Source organism: Henckelia pumila, chromosome 3, assembly GCF_033568475.1.
Source record: "Henckelia pumila isolate YLH828 chromosome 3, ASM3356847v2, whole genome shotgun sequence".
Classification (NCBI taxonomy): Eukaryota; Viridiplantae; Streptophyta; class Magnoliopsida; order Lamiales; family Gesneriaceae; genus Henckelia; species Henckelia pumila.
In genome coordinates this window covers 44,916,466-44,935,946 of record NC_133122.1, presented here as the reverse complement: position 1 = coordinate 44,935,946, position 19,481 = coordinate 44,916,466, and the positions used below count along the sequence as shown (strand labels likewise).

Sequence of the window (19,481 nt, the reverse complement as noted above, 5' to 3'; positions counted from 1 at the left end):
ATTCGGTCATTATTAAATTCTAATGTCGTTTGTATAATTGTGGAAAGAAAATATTCGTTTAGGGGTATTTGTTTTTCTCAGGTTTGAGTTTTATAATTTTTTTTTACCATACTGGCTTCGATTCTGAATTATTCCGAGACCGCGAGGGGCATAGACCAACAAAGAAAAATTTTAAAGTGATTTACTTTGATTAAAATATTGTCATTAAAAATAATTTTAATTAAAGTAGATCAATAAAATCTGATTATGATATAAATGAATTTGACTTCCTATGTAATATAGATGATGTAAAGTTGCAACTCATATTTTTTAAATTTTACTGATCAACCCAAGTATGATGTTTTGATCGCTCTCATAACAAAAACAATTATTGCATCTCAAATATCTCATCGGTAGTTGCACTCTTTGGAATAAACAAAAATTCAACACATGACATTGATCGAATAGTAGTAGTAGTTGTTTAATGCGTTTAATTTTTAATAATTTATGTAAACGAGACTTGTTTCAGCAAAGTTAAGCTGTACTTTCAATTTTATGGTTGATAGAATTCCATCTTGGAATTACATAAGAAAGCTGATGATTTTTGTACAACAAAGATCAATTTACACAACACGACATAGTTAAAGATATTGTTTGGTACATAACAATTCCGAAAACACTAAAATATCATGATCCTATCTTTTTAACTTACAAAGAACATTATAGTTTCAAGCCATTGTACTTGGTTTCCTCGGCTAATAGGAGCCTTGAACCTTCTTTAATCGACTCTTGTTGATGCTTCAGACATTAGTGAAACTGCAACAATCTTCTTGCTATAAGAAAAAGAGGAAAATATGCAAACAATACAGAGATGTCAACTGGTTTTTCATATACTTTTACCTGTAAATGGTATCAGTTACATGCCTGAACGGGTATTGCATGATCAAAAGCCGAACCATGGCTCCGATTGAGCTCGCATTTGGTTGTTGGCATGACTTTCTCGAAGGCTTCAACAAGCAGCTCAACTTTCTTGTTGCGAGCAGGACCGAGTTTCGTGACTGTTTGTCTGAGTGCATAATCCACCATCCATTCCTCTGCATTTTTCTTCTCATCCAGCTCTTGATGCCTTAGATCAACCTTCTCCGCTTCTGGTTCCGGTTCCAGCGGCAAAAAGTTTGGTTCCCTGGGATTGAATTGTCCCTCTTCATCACTTTCCGAGATGGACCTCTTGCATTTAGCTATTGCTATTCCGATTCTTTCCCCAATGAAGTGATCTTCAAGAAGTAGATTGCTTTTCAAGATTCCTCTGCCAACTTTATTTGGGGCTGCAGCTTGATCTGCCTCTGTTGGACTTTCTGAACTATTATCTTCTTTCGTTTGATGAACGATAACGGCTTCCGCTTCAGTAGGGCTCAACGATTCGAGGTTGTCTTCAACTGGGATCCCAAGGCCTTCATCTGAAAAAGTTTGAACCGATACATCAACATCTGTAATTGTATCACCAATGGCTTTATCACCAGAAGTGACCATTTCCTGGAAAACATCCTTCAAGAGGTCAGCTTCTCCGCTCCCCGTCTCTGCGATAGCGTCCTCATTCGGAAGGCATTCAAAGTTCAGACAACCAAATGAAGTCTCTTCTTCAATCATAAGGTTGGAAGGCGCCTCCGTGGCACCGACCTGGGCAATGTTTTCTGGGGTCTTGTTGCCTTCAAAAGGCAAGTCCTTATATTCATAAATTGCTTCTGGCACTTCCTTTGGGAACTCGATTGCTGCTGAAGTTTTCATGCTGTTTAAACCATCCAGACAGTGAAACGAGACCTCAGATCTACAGTCATCTTTGCTAGACACTGAATCCGAGTTTAAACCATCTTCACTATAGGTGTCCTGTGACATATCATTTGCATCAAAGAAGCCAATGATGCAGTCGTGTGACTCCTTAATGAACCCATCACGAGTCATCCCATTTTCATCTTCAAATCCATCCAAATCATCCCCTTGCACTTCCTTGGACGACGATTCATAATCGAAATCAACATAAAGGGCAGAGTCACGCCGTGTCTCCCAGTCCATATCAGAAGACACAGAATCTTGCTCATATTGCTGAATGCTAGGCATGCTCTTTGTTGCAATATCATTCCAGATGCTCAAGTTTCCAACTTCTGTTTCCTCTTGGAGCAACGACGGCAAGGAATCTTGCGAATCCGTTTCATCAAGAGTCTCATGAAAATCGATACCATCACCATCTGAAATTCTCTCCTCAACTTCTTCATAATCTTGTGCTATAATAATGCCCTCTCCCCCACAAACCATCGGCATAATATCAGTGCTTGATGTATTCTTCTCTCCTGCACTGTAGATTTCAACAAAGAACTCACTTGGCTCCTCGAGAGTCAGAGGACTAACTGTTGAAACACCCAAATCACCATCATTCACCAGTTTTTCATCAGATTTTGTGTCATCTCCGGCAGGCCTCGCTCGCCTCGGAGACAGGCATCCCAGCTGCAGGTTCCTTTGATTCTTAAGCATAAGCCTTTTCGCCGACATGAAGCTCTTCAGCGGCGGCAGAGGATCATGAAGATGCCCATTAAGAGAGCAGTAGGTATAGGGGCAAACCTTGATCACAGACGTGCCCTCTAACTCGGTTCCCCCCGGATTCAGCACAAGATAATCTGAAAGCTTATAATCTTTCAAAGTCGAAGAACATGTGGCTCGAGCAATATCCGAATCCTCACGTAAAACAATCTTGGGACCTTTTTTCACCAAAGCTCGAGTTTTTATCAAAGCCCTCTTCATTTTCATCAAACTAGTCGTCCTAACCGATGTTTTCGCTGCCTTATTTCTAGAGTCTACGCTAGTTTTCGACGTGTAGTTCAATTTTTTTCCATGCATATCACTTGGAACATGATTAGTTGGAGGACTTCTGGCACTAACCTGTGATTGCTCCTTTCTTGCCACAGAACTGCTGGTGGACTTCATGTAATTCGGCAACTTGGGGGAACGATGATTTTCGAACTCCATACGTTTTGTTGATCCCGATTTTTTCATCTTCTTCTTCAAGTCCACCCCTTTGTTCTTGATATCCTGGTACTGCAAAGAAGATGGTTTAAGGTTTGCCAACCGGATTTCGGATTTAACCCGATCATCTTGGATACCAAGCTTGTCGGGAACCTTTCTTTGAACCATCTTCGAAGGGAAGATCAACTATGAAGGAAGAAGCATGGGATATTTTAGGAGTTTGTGAAAAGGACTTAAAAGAAATTGAGGGGAAAAAAGTGATTCTTGCTTTCGGTTTTTTTTGTCTCTAGAGGAAGATATCGATGGATATGGAGGATGGAAGAATACAATATCCTTGAAATAATGGAAATTAGAGATTCCAAGTTTTTAAGTGCTTTTCTTTTGGTTCAAGTGGTGGGGTTGGCCTTTCTTTTTGTGTGTGTGTTTACAATGATGCAAGGAACTTTGCATAAGATGGATATGTTCATTAGATTAGGTTGCTTAGCTAAACCGTGGATCATGGGACCCATTAATACGTGACGTATGTATATAATTTCCGTTGATATCTGATTTCAGCATCGGAGAATTTTCAACGAACATTTTGTGTAGATTAACGGAACACTTGTTCTTTCGAAGCCACGTATTCACCTTAAATGATCTCTTTGTATTCCCTTAATGTGTTTTCTCACAGCAGTAAAAGACTAGAAATATTATTTCCTTTTTGTTAAAAAAAATCTAAAAATTTGATTCGATGAAATATTTTTTAAGCTGGTTCTTTGTCATAATCCAAGTGTCCTTGTGCACCGCAAGATCAATGCCCCTTTACACCCCATTAATGTTTAGAGGAAAAATGTGCGATAAACAAATAATAATAATAATATTTTATAATAATGAATAAAATAGCTATTTATTCTACCTAATGTCTTATTCGTGAAGGATTGTGAAATCACTGATAATGACCCTTGAGCTGCGGATAAGGGAGTTGCTTGATGCCAAATTATAACTTAACTGCTTCATAATAACAATGTATAATATTTATCGAGACTCGATTGTAACAAACACAAAAAGTAATTTATTAAAGTTCTGAACCCAATATTTGTCTTAACCTTGACATCTTATTCAACTATAGTTTAACAATTTATGTATGTCAACTGTGGAAATTAAATTTCTTTGTTTGTTTTCTTAGCCCTCTCAATTTCTTAAAATAATAGTGATCCCACACGAAAGAATTTACCTGGAACATCATAGAAAAGTATCATAAAATTTAATTTCAAAAACTGTATGAATTTTATTTTACGTACTAAATTCGTGAAAAATTAAATTAAAAATTAATAAATATACTTTTTTCTTTCCATTGATCAAAATTGTCGGCGGATTGCTCTTCTCAGAATTGTCGCACGAATCTAATCTAATGTATTACGCGGCCGTGTAATTATTATCAGTTAATAAATATGCAAGATTTTCCCCTAAAAAATAAAGATTATTCTATGCTACATCTGCAATATTTCTCTTTCCATGATGTAGTCAAATATCAACAATTGAATCATCAAGACATATGTTAATTTCCATAAAAATATATTGGTCCCACATGATCTAATGATATTGAAATGATCTAATGATATTGAAATAGGTGGAGAAACACTTCCCGATGTAGCATAGACTAACCCCAATAATAATAATAATAATAATAATAAATCCCATCTTCGGAAATACGTGGACAATAACTACCTTCAATATTATTTACGATTATCTAGGTGATAGAATAATAATTTTTAAAAAAAATAATAAAATATGAAAGATTTATAATATATCTCTACTAGAGGCGACAGTTTTTATAATATAACATAAAAATTATTACAAAATGATCTCTAATCCATTTTGATTCATGAAAAATATATCATTTTTCACTATAAATATATATTAAATGACTCGTGTAAAAAGAGACGTACTCGTGATATTTTATTTTAACTAGTAAAAGTGCACACACTATGTGTGTGTGGTCAATATAATATAAACCAAATTCATTTCAATTTCCTTCAACATATGAGAAGTGGGTGTAGTTATTAATAGTGTGTAGAATGCAGTTTTCAAAATGCAAGACAGTTTTTTTGTTTTTCACCTATTTTTATCATTTTTTCAATGTAAATATATTAAATTTTAAATAACTACTAAGAATTAAATGGTAAATATATTTTGGTGTCATCAAAATGTACCAAAATAATTTTTAAAAGTGGCTGACGTTTTATAAGATAGTAAGATTAAAGATGAGTTATTGTAATAATAAAAATATTATAATGCCATCGTTATTTGACTAGTGAAAAGGAATCGCACTAAACGAAGGAAAAGGGCGTGTGAGCAAATGGTCGGTACAAAGTGGCCGCCCATGGGGCCCACCCGGAGCCTGTGTTAATTTAATTTAAAATAATTAATTCATGAAGGAAAAAGAAGAGAGGAAGATGAAAAGACAAACACCTCTTGATTTCATGATCATGGTTTCGCCAATTGCCCCTCTTTATTTATTATTATTAAAGTGTTTTTTTTCACAAGGATATAGGCGAGTTGGTAAGACTAAGTTGACCTGAGGAAATATTCTCCTGCGTTGCGAGTTCGATCATCGTATGGAGCATATTCTCTTCTTAAATATTGTGGGTTATGCTCGGGGGTTGGCAATGTTGCTCCCTCCTTCAGGTTCCTGCAGCTCGTGCACATCCCTCGATTTAACATCTGCATAACCCAATGGGCCTCCACTCATGGAGTTCCCTTCGGGGTCAACCTTTTTTCAAATTAAAATGTTTTTTTTTTGTATCATATATAAAATTTTCAGAATAATTTTTAAAATAAATTTATCTTATTATTCGCATAAAATATAAACTGGAGCATGACCTTATTACAAGTGGGATATTCTTAGTTATGTTTATATGAGTAATAATTAAGTTGATTTGGCAAGGTTCTAGGTTTTTCTCGAGAATCACGCTTTGTATATTATTTTGAGTAGCGGGTATGCTCAACCTTTCGATCTCGAACTCGTTTCAAACTTGAGATCTTGATAAAAGATGGATTACAAAGAAGTCTGGGTTTTTCCGCAAGTATACACAAGTATAAAGTTCCATTTCTATGAAGAAACACCTTCAATACATCACTTAGATACAAAAGAACAAAATCCTTGCTTCATCCTTGCTGTAAACAAAATAATAATATACGTTTCGAAAGGATATTTGTAGCTATTTACAACTAAAACAAGGAAGAAAATGATCTTCATCGATGCTGAAAAGCAGCAATCAGTGAGACGATTATAACCGGAGAAAGCAAAAAAATGATATATGGTAAGGCTTGAGCACTCATTGAACCTTCATCCACTGCAGCCTCTGGTAAAGGGTAATCTTTCTTGTCCTTGACAAAGGCTTCAAAGTAATTCTGATAGCCACTGCTAAGAGGAGAACCGTTCGAGCTGCCAACCTTCATCATCTCCATCGCCTGTCACGCAAAAAAAAAAATTCATTTCCTTTGTGCCATCACCAGCCTTAGAATCCACTTGCTATAGTCTGAAATTCAGATAATTATCTATCTGCACCTTCAACCAAAAATTATGGACTGCACATGGTGCATGCATGCCTCATCGCTTTTAACAACTATGATTGAACTCGTGGATGACTATTAAGAGTGCAAGCATGTTACCTGGAAGCTAAACACCAGTTGTCTTGCCTTCTTGCTAACATCTGGATTGGGATGAGACTGAAGCTTCTCATACATCACACGTGCTTCGTTGGATCTGTCATGCTATTAGGTATCACAACAATGTACCAGAAGACAACGATAACCAAGGGTCTTAAGAATACAATACATCAAAAAATCAAACAGGCATGTCTAAAAATAAAAGTTGGTGATTTAGGCAAGCTTTTAATCCTAGATTCTAAATAGGATTTTCCTAATAATAAAGTTTAGGACTTGAGTATAATTAAAGGGCCTTTCTATGGAGTACACATTACCAAAGTGATTGTTTTGGACAAATCCCGAAAGGGGAATTGCGGATTCAGAGGGGCAAAATCAAGAATATGAATTATATAGCTAGAATACTGCAAGAAAGTTGGGTCAGAAAATGGAAAACACATTTGATTGAACTTTATTCTAAACTGCTCAACAAAAATTTGAACAAGCCTTAATTTGCAGTTTTGCATAAGATTAAAAGTACACGAGGTTCTTCATCCAATAAAAATTACGTTGTTATTTATTGTGAATTCTTAAAACAATAGGTGGTATAGTTTAGTTCACAATATCTCCTTTTACAAATTTATTCATTAAGGGTGGATTTGGATTAACCGATTTGAAACTAAGGATTTTAAATCCATAATAATAAAACTATTGGTTTATTCGGATAAATTCATTTGACAATGAATTTTAAATTCTTAACTAGTTATTTTTAAACCACTGTTCTGTATTATTAAGTCTATGGAGATCCCACACCAACAATTTTTTTGTGGTACACACGTTTTTATATGCTTACAAAGAAATTAACTCTGAATTACAGGTATCAAAATTGAAGATATCATCATTCTGGATGTTCTAAAAATATAAAAACATTTAGTTTCTTCCAAAAACTTTTAATATCTTTACAAAGACAACATGCTAAAAACAATTAAATAAGCATATTTATCATCTTAATACATTCAGAAGAATATTTCGAATTTCAAAATGCTAATTTTTCAGGATAATTTTATGCATAGACACGTTAAAACAAGTGTGCCACAAAAAAAACTGTTGGCAGGTGGGTATTAACTATCGATTAAAACACAAGGGTTCTGGCTCATTGATTTTTGCTGGAGGGTTTTAAACTCTTGAAGAGGGAATCTATACACAATTTCATGCATTCTAGACCTTAGTATTAAGAAAACAATGTGAAATATATCTATTTCAGTTATAAGTAGTGGAAATCTCAAGAACTAGCCAGATACTAACACTCTGTTTGAATTTTGTTAGCTCGATTGCGCAACAACTGCATAATCCACCATAGAATAAATTCTATAAATATATCATGCAAAATAACTTTATGAAAAGGCTGTCCCAATGATTTTGCCACATTTGATATCTACCCATACATGAGTAAAAGTTTTTCAAGTAATCAACTTCCCCTTTTCTAATGACAGTATTCCACCAGTAACAGCTGAAACAGATGATCCGTGATCATCTTTATATGAGAATTTTTCAACTACCCAACAATATTTCCCCACCTCGTCCCCTACCACTAAAACCAGGTTTTTTTAGTTGTTTTTTTTTTATTTTTCGCATAACTAAAACACGATACCGGGTTTCAGTGGTCGGGGACGAGTTGAGCATCATTGGTTGGACAACTGAAAATTTCTATATATATATATATATACTTTAGTTAGAAAAAGGATGAAAGCAAGAATTAGGATAAATTTTCTCTGATTCATTCGAAAAGGATAATCCCTACATTATATACAAATACTTAATTGAATAGAACAAAAAAGGAAAACAGAAAAGGAATCTAATTTGTTATATTGTTACATAAGAAGAAAGATCTACATCCTTCTAGATGCCAGCTCATAGCTTATACGTGAGAGTATCACACGTGAGAGTGAGCTAAGAGAGCAGTTGCATATTTCACTTGATTACTTTTAACAGTGTGGATGAATGACAATGTTTTCCAATTGTGAATTGGCAAAACTAGCCATTCATGTGTAAATCATGAGATATCACATGGATATTTGCATAAATTTATTAATATGATAGGGAGATATATGGAAAAACAACTTGTTAACTTAATATTGCCCCTCTCATAACCAGAGTTCTAAATGGAGGCCGAGGCGGTAGGCGGTCCTCGGCGCACCGTTTTCGCCTAAGGCGGGTGGCCATAGGTGGTCCAAGGCGGCTGAGGCGGGCAGAGAGGCTGCTGAGGTGGGTGATCAGGAAGTCAAAGAGTCAGTCAACAAAATCAAAAATTTTAAAAACTCTAACTTTTCAAAACATAATATTCAGATCCAACCCATTCACCCACAAGTCTCACAAGCCCTTGCCCACTACACTGTCTCAAACCGCCGCCGCTGCCCACTAGGCTAGATATTAGTATATTACTTATTTAGTATTAATATGGTGATGAATCTTTATTAATTATTTTGTTAGTTGCACTTATATATTTATTTGCATTTGTATGAAGTGCATTATATTGTATGAAGCTTATTTATTATAAACATCATTTAATTTATGCATATATCGCATGATTAATGATCATATATAATTATCCATAAAAACTAGTTTAAAAAAATTTAACCACCTAGGCACGAGGCGGTCACTGACCACCCCGCCACCGCCTACCGCCACTTACAACACTACTCATAACCTCTACTTAATTCTCACGACTTAAATGTTATATAATAGTAACTAAATACATTGGCTATTTGATGTAACTTACATTCTAAAAAAAACAATGGAAGAAACATTCAATTTTATTATCTCCACAAAAAAACTACATCCAATTCCTCGGCGTTCTAAAAAGAGGGAGGCAGACGACCACCTAGTGTCTAGATGCTTAGCGGCGCCCATGCGGTTTTTTTTTGCCCAAATATCTAATTCTTTTTGTTCATCTTCGTATTTCTCCAACAGCTCTGTATCCGATTCAAACACAAAATTCATGCATATTTCTCATCTTCATTCAACACAAATTGACAGACAAATAAGTCAAATAATCTTTTGGAAAAATTATTTTAATAATCTAGGAGGCGACTAGGCTACCAAGGAAGCCAATTAACGTAACAATACCTAGAGACATTGCCTTTCTAGAAATGGAGGCGCTTTTTAGAACACTGATTCTAATATTTTAAGTACATGTATATTAATTATCATTGTTGTTATATTTAATTTTTTTATTGAAACATATTGTAAGTGAATTAATTGATTATTTTATTGAAAACATTGAAATATATTGTAAGCGAATTAATTGATTATTTTGTTCAATACATTGTTTCTCACACGATAAAATTGAATTAAACACTTTTCTTTATTATTTATAGCCTACATGATCTTAAGTGGGGTATCACAGATGAATAATCAATTACCATAAAATTGAAGCTACATATGACAGTGGAATAACCCAATAAATGATATGATTAATTTAATTATCTAAATTTATATTCTGTAATCATTATCTAAATTTATATAATTTGAAACTGAGGAAGGATAACGTAATAAATTATGAAAATAATTCAAAAACTTTATGCATATTACACTCCTGTAAAAGGAAGTGCTTAAAATATTAATAAACTAATTTTTTAGGCTTACACTAATTTAGAATAAAAGGAAAATAGATATATCGAACTTCTAAAATTTTTTCAGAGCTTATTATGGCAAACCATTAAAAGTCTTGTAATAGCTTCGTAGTTTTATTTGATTAAAATGTATTAAAATTTATTATATGTAAATTTATTATATGTTGTGCGACTATTATATATATTAGTAAGACCAATTTTCATAATTTATACAACATTTAATGGACTAATACGTGCGAGACACATAATTTTGCACTATCACAACAAAATGAACTAATTATTTCAAAATTTTATTCATATTTACACTCATATAAATTAATGATGTGTTTAAAATAATATAGTGATAGAGAACATCATCATATATATTATTAGGACTAATCTGTATAATTTACATAATATTAAATTAAGTATTCCAAAAAATAAAGTGAAAATATGGAATAGAAAAAATTTTGTGCAATATGAAATATGGGTTCATGTGCGAATGCACACGCTACATGCTAGTTTGCTAAAAATCAGAAGCAGAAAATGCACCTGCTAAGTGAATCCTGACATATAGACCACTGAAAAGCTGCTAATCCGTGAAGTTTACTCTGCAAAAACAATGTGAATAGTTTTTTAGCCCCACAGGAAATGTATCGGGCTCTAAAAATTTTTAAGCAGCAGCTTATCTTGTCTAAAATTTAATCTACACATACCTCGAATGGCAACTTTTCCATGACTTGTGCATATAAGGTTAGAGCCTCCTTGAGTTTTCCAAGATCCATTAGCGAGTCACCGTCCTTTAATGCCTATGTATGATAGCACTATAACTAAGAAGAAAGTCGTGCATTACCGATTAATTTTAGAAACAAGAAATGAGAATTAAAAAACAAAAAAAAACAAGAAAACACTTTTATATGGAAAATCTTCTCATGTCAAAATGTTATAACCACGTCGCACAGACTATTCTTTCCTTGAAAACGAAAATAGTGTTAGAATCTCTACTGAGGTCTGAGATTCTGTATTATACATGTTATTTTAGGACTACAAAAATCTGAACACAGTGCCTGATGCATGTAACATTATAAAATTCATAATAACAATATGCATACTTTTAAAGTGCTAACCAATATATGTTCTGTGTGACAAATAAAATGTATTCAATCTATAGAAAATGCAAAAACTCAACTCGGCTCCTTTTCTATAACCTTTGCAACTGACATACAATGCAAAACCCAAGTATCTGACAATAAAATCTACATTGCTGAATTTAATACTAAGAGTTTTAATATAGCCACGATAGAATGTATACTCTAATCCAATACTTTTCTAACACTCTGGAAGAAAATGAAAAGAAATTACAAATGCTACCCATGGTGCATAGAATATTGACATGCAATTGAATTCAAAACGAAACAAAGTCTTCAATACTTAAGATACATGACCTAAGACAGAAAGACACCAACTATATAAATTATGAACTTTAGATGAGTCGACGATCTTAATCTCATAAAATATGACAGTTACATGAAATAAAAGTTATCAATCAAGTTAATTTGAGAAACATAGAAAATGAATTGACCAAAGATTCTTCTTCAGAGTACTCGAACTTGAAAATTCCATTATATTCTTAGAACACCTATCCAATCATGTTGGGTAGCATCTTATAATCTGTAGGATTAGCACATACAAATAGCACGATTGATAATCATTTCATCACCAGAAATTAACAATTTACAAAATTTCCTTCTTTCAAGAATACCTTCTCACAAACTGCTTTTAGCTCTGGATCAATGTTCAGGCCAGTTTTGCTCTTGTAGGCAGCTAGCAACTGCCTTGTTCGTGCTTCTTTAGCAGCCCTCTCTTCCTTAGATTCAAGTGCCTCCCCAGGACGTATTGTTCTCCCGCCACCATACTGATCATCGGTAGAAAGAAAAAATTAAGGTCTATCAAAAGGTATCATTCAACACGAGTAAAACATTATGGCGAATAACAAAAGTACAGAAAGGAGAATCTAAAGCTTTTTAGTTGCAATGATAGATGAGAAAGATATACAGGTATGTAGCTCAAATTTCTTATATAAAATGCTCGTGCGGCTTGACAATAGCTGGTCACATTTATTTTTCTAACACCCTTCACATTTTAGTCTAGGCTTCTTTTTTGTTTTTTAGGACATGATTAATTTCATCAGCAAAAAGCCGCAGCATCTATCATCACCATCCAATCATTACCGCCAACAAGCATATCCCTCTCACATCATCTAAGGTTGAGCATTTACTATTTTACCAAAAACTAAAGTTGATGGCCCACTGATAGAGCAAGGTCCTTTACTAAGGAAGATGATAACAATGCAACTCAATTATTTTAAGTTGTATAGCAATCCAAACAACATGTTTGATCACTATCAAGCAAAAGCAATTATTGCTTCTGAAAAACACCTCCGATTAATTGCAACAACTTGCAACTCTGAGGAATTGAGCATGTGGCTTGGCTTCCATACCAATTAATAATTATAAGCACGGCCATTTGCCAGTCTTACCAAAATTATAGGTGGTAACTCAAATATTTTATACCGCATAGCACACTAAGCAACATATTTCGATTAAGTACCCAACACGGTCAAGTATTGGTCCCAAAACACTGTTTGTAGAAAAGATGGCAAATTCAGAATTTTAAAAGAGGGGGGTATCCGATGTCGAAAAGAAGGAACTTTTGAAGATGGGCAAGTAAAAGAGTCGTAAGTCCTACATCTTTTTTTTGCAAATGAGATTTGGATACAAAAAAGAGAGAAGAAAACAAGAGTTGTAGTTCGACTAGACCAAATCAAGTCATCAACCACATGATAAGTTACTTCACCTGAAAATAAATTGTGTTTTAGAGCCCAAGATTGGTTGACAACAGGGACTACCCAAATATGTTTAACTTCACATTACCACCAAAAAAGCTGAAGTATCTTACTGTTTTTGAAATGTCTTTCGGTCTAGGGAAAACTCCCCATGTAGAAACCTTCGGCTTGTACAAATCAACATCATCTTCTACATTTGGCACTGGATTTGCAGCATTATCAAACTTGCTCTTATCCCCAATGAGTATCTCCACTTCTGGAATATCCCCTACGGGAAAAGGATCTGAAATTGGAACCAAACCAGCAGGCAAGCCTCTACCACTCTTCTTATCTGCGAAGCCGAGTCCCATAAAGTCAATACTCGAAATACTCAATTCCCCCTTCTTAATGGAATTCTTTGTTAATCTACTATCGCCTGGACTTTGCACATTCCCTCCCTTGAGTCCTACAAATAATGAGACATATCATCAGCCGTAGAACATGACAGGTAGAGCTCTAGCATATATGTCGGAAGCAAGATTCAAATGCTCCAATGACAGCAAAAAACTTAATGGAAAACCAAACGTTATAGCAATTACGAGCAAGAATATCCCACAAAAATCAGAACATAAGAGAAATCCAGACCAAAAAAGAATAATAACAATAATAATCAACAAGTTTCCGAGAAACATTACCTGAATCTAATGTTTCACTTCCCCCTGCTCCTTCACTATTACTTCCCAGAACACCTTTATTCTTCTGATACTCCTTTGCTTTCTCCAGCGCCAGTTTAACAGCCAATGGAACATCCTTATTCCCACCAACATCCTTAACTTCATCAGACTTTAACCCATCATTCCTTTCATCTATTCCTTTAGATTCTAAAAGTGGTTCATTATCAACATTCTCATAACTGGTACCTTGACCTCCCACAGCACCTTTGCTTTTCTTGTATTCCCTCGCCTTCTCTAGAGCAAGTTTAACAGCCAAAGGCACCTCTTTTTTTACACCATCATCGTTAACATCATCAAGTTCTGAAATTGTGGGGTTGGGATTTATGGAATCTTTAGATGCCTCAGCTTTGGCAAGTGCAAGTTTAATATAATCTTCAGTTTCTGGGTTTGGGAATTGGGATTGTGTTGGGTTTTCTTGAAAATTTGAGGATGATGATGAATTGGAGGGGGTTAAGGCTGAGATTCTGAAGTTTCTGGCTGGGAAGAAGCTGTTCTTGGTGGATTGAATGGGAATGGGAATGAGCGTAAAATGAAGCGCTGCCATTTGGGATGAACTGGAACTGAATGGACACCACATGAGTTTCTTCGTTTTTTATTACTTTGTTTGAAATATGGGTTATTATTATTTTTTAACGAAAGTACTTTTTTTGTTGTACAAAAAAAAAATGACAGTACTTTTTTTTCTTTTATTCCCGATCAATAATATATGATGTAACTATGAATTAATAACACTAATTTTTTTCAAAAAAAAAATTTAACATTCTATCATATTCTACCAAAAAAAATATATATATAACTTGCTATGTATACAATTTAATCAATAAAAAATAAAAGCAATTTAATATATAGATATATAACAGTTCAAATGATAATCACTCTATATTTCTCTTATTTAAGTATTGATATATGAAATAGAAGGAGGTTGGAACACGCATTTATATGAAGATTCCAAAGTTCCAAACCGAGTGGCGAAAAACTATTTGTATTTGATTTCGTTATGCGAAAATGATTAACCAAACATGTTACAAGAAGTTTGTTTACAAAACACTCAAAGAAAATGCCACATTTATCTACATTTAATGCCTCAAAAGTAACTAGATTGATCTTGCAAAAGTTCAAGCTGTGCCAATAACTTAGCCACTTTAGGCTTCAGTATAACATCACCATTCTGTGCAAGATCAATGAGCACCATTTTTGCATATTCTCCAAACTCTAATCTATAAGCCTCAATTCGAAGTATTCTTTCCAATATCCAAAGAGCTTTCTCTCTAGACTTTATGGTACCCGACTCCAAGACTTTAATAACACCTCCAATGCCTGATAATTTCACGATATAGTTGGTTCCGGCTTCCCAAATTTCATCTTCCAAAAGGGTTGCAAGGCAACTAAGAATCGCTTCATCCGAGCCACGTTCCGCCCTGTTCAAGATTTGAATCAACGGGCTGATGGCTCCAGCCTTGATCAAACAAAATGTGCTTTTGATGGAGCAGTAACCACCATGAACTTCGCAGAAGGAATCCGATGGGTTAGGCAAGCAAAACCATTTCATTTTCTGGGATTTACTCAGATTTAATGAGTTTTGTGACAGTTGCGAAAAACACAGAGTAGCCTTAGATATAGCAACTTCGGAGCCACTCATGAGCAACTTTAAGAGAATAGGAATCACGCCATTCTCAACAGAGTAGTGCTGTAGTCTTTTATCTGTAGGAACTGTGAACCGGATCAGTATACCTGCAATACTCTCGGCTAACCAAACCATTGTAGGTGTTGAATTCAGATTGCTTAGACTGACAAAAGAGACTAACACATGAAGTAAATTGGCATTCTTTAGTATATCCGTGACTTTCCTATCATTTACCGGAAAATTGCTAAGTATCCCAAAAGCAGCCGCCTTTTCACTTTCTGATGTTGACGATGATGCAATTTTGGACAGTATATTTAGAGTAGGGTACCCCAGATTTTCAACAAGCTCTCCTGGAGAATCTTTGGACAGAGTGTAAACCAATTTCAAAGCACCAGCCCGAATTTTAGAATCAGTTTCTGTAAAGAATGGTAGAAGGAGCTGAATAGCTCCATTTTCCTTCATTTTCTTTCGAACCTTAGATGCATTTTCATGTGAGGTCATGCTATTTAGTGCTTCTAAGAGGTGATTTTGGATTATGGGACTTGAAAGATTTAGCAGAGAAAGCATCTGTCGAGAGATGTCTTGTTTAATGAGTACTATAGTTTCAGACTGTGCCACCTTCGCTAGAATTGCTGATGCTGGTTCTCTTAAGGTCATTATAACTGATGTCACAGAGAATAGGAGCTGAAGCAGAGGCACCACGACTCCCGAATCGATCAAACGCTGGATATTCTGCTTTGAGTTCGACAAGTTCTGCAATGCATTCAAGGAAGAGAGTTTGGCCTCAAGATTCCCTGTGCTGAACATTTTGATGAGTGGCTCAATCGCTCCGTCTTCTCCAAGAGAAATCTTGTTCTGCTCAGTTAGTTCCATCCTTGATAGTGCTGTTGCCATTAGAACTTTACTCATGTCTGAACCTGAAAAAATGAAAAACAACGTATCAGAGAAGTTGAACTTCTTCTCAAGTAACAATAATACGTAGGAACAAAACAGCAGCTGGTACATCAAATGCAATAACTGGATAATTCTAGTCGAATCTTTTAAACTGTGCACAGATCCAATCGCCGCATTCGATTGTTGTACCACTTGCACACTCCAGGTAAAATATGGACAACTGTTGCTATTCATCCAACAGTCAATGTACTAATGCCACTTCTGTATTAACACATTTCACCCTCATCGACACAAGATAACAGCAATTTGCACACGTAATTTATCAAGAAACACTGCTTGTCAACTCTTTTTTCAAATGGGGGTTGGGGAAAATTATTGCAAAGTTAATAACTTAGAATTCATAATTAATAGCTTAAAGAGATTCAAGAGAGTTCTCTAGCAACACTAAATGAAAGAACGAGAAAGAAAGGACGTTACCTTCCTTCAAGAACTTAATCAGAGGCCTAAAGTAACCAGCCTCGGCCATATGAAGTGCATGTTGTGTATTTCCAGACATAATATCCAGCAACATTCTTGCATCACGTGAGGCACTTTCATCATCTCCATTGGAGATTGCAACCAACATGACAACACACCCTTGTATCCTCCCAATCCGTCTCCTAACCCCGGGATCAACACAAAGACATGACAAAAGCCCAACTGCCTCCCTTTGCTCCTCTGCATCCCTTGTCAGAGACGATACTAATGCCGATAAAAATCTCACTTCCACCATCTTCTCCTGCATATCTTCAAACAATGTAGCTCATACAAATTTTAAACTTGAAAATTTTCAAAATAGCTACTTATCTAAAGTACCTTGTTTTGATCATTTAGAGTAAGAAGATACCTAAGTATTTGAATGATTGACAGTCTATCACAACCGCCGCACGAACTCAACCGGTTGCATAAAACATTAACTACATCTTCATCATTAAGCTTTTCATCCGAAACCATACCATCCATTATCAATGAGTTTAACCCGAAAATTGCTTTTTTAAACCTTTCTTCATTATCAGACCTTATACATAGAAAAACATCATCAATGCCTAATGTACCTAAGCTTGTATCCTCCTCCACAATATCGTCGTCGTCGTCATCTTCATTATCACAATTAGCATCATCATGCACGTCCTCATCATTATCGTCGTCGTCGTCGTCCTCCTCCTCCTCCATTCCATCTGTTTCATCTGTCTCCTCCATCTCCCCAACCTCCACAGCGGAATCCGACTCCTGTTCCGAATTTGACTCAAACCTCACATTCATCATCTCCTTACACAATGCCTCAATCTTATCTTTGTTAGACATAGGCACTTCATGGCTTGCGAATAACACAAGGCCTAAAGATCTTCCAAGATTTTGTGTCAAATCTTCTAGTCGTTTCAAGGGAGATGATCGAATATTTGAATCATTCGTTACTGATTTGGCTCGTTCATAATCAGTTTCAAGAGATTCGATAGCTTTCTTGAGGGCCGGTAGCTCATTTTCCTCCACACTTAGCTTCATTTCATCCAGAACCGGACTTAATTTCTCGATAAATATCGAGAATTCTGTGATAGGTTCTGTCAGCAACGAAGATGAAGAGATGGAGTTTATAGTTGAAGAATCAAATTCAGGGATCGTCAAAGAATCTTGCTCCAAGACTGCCTCTGACATAACTGATTTCTCCATTTCCTGGAACATCGAAAACCAGCAACAGGAAAAAGAAAATCTTGAAATCCCAGAAAAAAAAAAAAGGATTTTTCCGAAACAATATCAGCAACTGAGGGCAGCCAAATTTTCTTAGTTCTTCTGAGGCAAGGAGGGAAAGAAAAAGGGATTGCTTCCACCTGCAAATTGTTGAGGTAGAACACAAATGGAAATAGGAATCAAATTCCAAACTTTTAGCAGCCCTTAATTACAAGTCAACAAGAAGAAGGAGAATTATAATTTATATCACAATTCACAGACGAGAAAGACTTGGACCTGTTCTCTAGTCTCGCACTAATCGTTTGTCTTCTTTATTTGATAATTATTGACATTGTTTGTTCAATGTGGCAACACTGTATTTAGTTAAAATATCATGTTCCAATGTTGAAGATTTCCTAATAAAATAGTATTATTTTATTTTATTTAAATTCAAATATAATACATTATGTGAATGCTAAGGTTATAAAATTTGTTGTGTTTTCATATATTTGGTTGAAATTTTATGTATTTGATTATTTGTGACACATCAATTAAATAGTTAATTATTTATTTTATATCAATCAAAATTTAACGATAATTTTTTGGTATTTTATTTATTAATAGTTATGATAAAATTGTAATTTATCAATTTATATCATATTTAATTTTTTCTCATTTATTCAATATTATTGAGAGTCTTGTTCAAATATTTTAATAATGATAATATTATTTATCTATATATCTCATCAACTCAATAGCGTGAAACGTACTATGTTATTTTGAAAAACTAGTATTTCACCCGTGCGATGCACAGATTATATCTTGTGTATAATATAATTAATTTGGATTAAATTAAAATTTTGACTATAAAAGTAAAATATAAACAAATTTAATTTTACAATGAGTAATTAGAATAATGTTAAAAAAAATTTAAAAAAGACAAAAACTCTTTAAACAAAAATATGTTATGTGATGCACGTGATATTATTTGATACAGTTAATGATGAAAAATAATATTAAAAATAAACATTTGAACAAACAATCGAAACATGCATTATATAATTAGAAAACAAACAAATTATCTTATAAATTTTGAAAAACTTCTTTAAATACAACGTTCGTTGTTGAATTTTTCTGGTTGGTCTTGCCATCACATTTCAAGATTTTGAGACTCTTAGGATTGGTAACTCTAGATACGGCGACATACAGCTGGCCATGACTAAACACGAAATTCCTCAACAAAAAAAAAAAGTCATACACGAGATAATGATTGACCCTGACTTTTGTTGATTGTCATTGCATATGATACAATCAAAGGATACTGTCTTCTTTGAAATTTAAAATGAAGTCTTGGATCAGAAGGGTCAAAGACATTCTTGGAATAAGTCGAAAGATTAATATCATGAATAATTCAAAACAATGGTGTCATTTTGTATATATTGAACGATGACTGATTGGTAATTCTACGT

At 34.6% G+C, this 19,481-nt stretch overlaps 3 protein-coding genes across 4 annotated transcripts; all 3 read right to left on the bottom strand.

Moving 5' to 3' along the window:
• Nucleotides 1-513: 513 nt before the first annotated feature.
• On the bottom strand, nt 514-3,388 carry LOC140887326 (uncharacterized). The gene is made up of 2 exons (XM_073294509.1): nt 880-3,388; nt 514-795 (listed from the first exon to the last, which is right to left on the bottom strand). Exon 1 carries the CDS (start codon nt 3,160-3,162, stop codon nt 892-894), a length of 2,271 nt encoding a protein of 756 aa, XP_073150610.1. The 5' UTR covers nt 3,163-3,388; the 3' UTR covers nt 514-795; nt 880-891.
• A 2,649-nt stretch (nt 3,389-6,037) lies between these two features.
• On the bottom strand, nt 6,038-14,354 carry LOC140890783 (uncharacterized). The gene is made up of 7 exons (XM_073298829.1): nt 13,752-14,354; nt 13,191-13,522; nt 11,995-12,147; nt 10,949-11,041; nt 10,785-10,843; nt 6,649-6,742; nt 6,038-6,447 (listed from the first exon to the last, which is right to left on the bottom strand). The coding sequence occupies exons 1-7, from the start codon at nt 14,332-14,334 to the stop codon at nt 6,229-6,231; spliced, it is 1,533 nt and encodes a 510-aa protein (XP_073154930.1). The 5' UTR covers nt 14,335-14,354; the 3' UTR covers nt 6,038-6,228.
• A 411-nt stretch (nt 14,355-14,765) lies between these two features.
• Nucleotides 14,766-18,338, bottom strand: LOC140888977 (U-box domain-containing protein 24-like). Of its 2 annotated transcripts, XM_073296673.1 has the most exons (4): nt 18,310-18,338; nt 17,164-18,173; nt 16,786-17,086; nt 14,766-16,331 (listed from the first exon to the last, which is right to left on the bottom strand). In XM_073296673.1, the coding sequence occupies exons 2-4, from the start codon at nt 18,025-18,027 to the stop codon at nt 14,875-14,877; spliced, it is 2,622 nt and encodes an 873-aa protein (XP_073152774.1). In that variant the 5' UTR covers nt 18,028-18,173; nt 18,310-18,338; the 3' UTR covers nt 14,766-14,874. The 2 variants fall into 2 exon arrangements, with proteins under 2 accessions (XP_073152774.1, XP_073152773.1); XM_073296672.1 differs by having other exon boundaries at nt 17,164-18,331.
• Nucleotides 18,339-19,481: the final 1,143 nt, after the last annotated feature.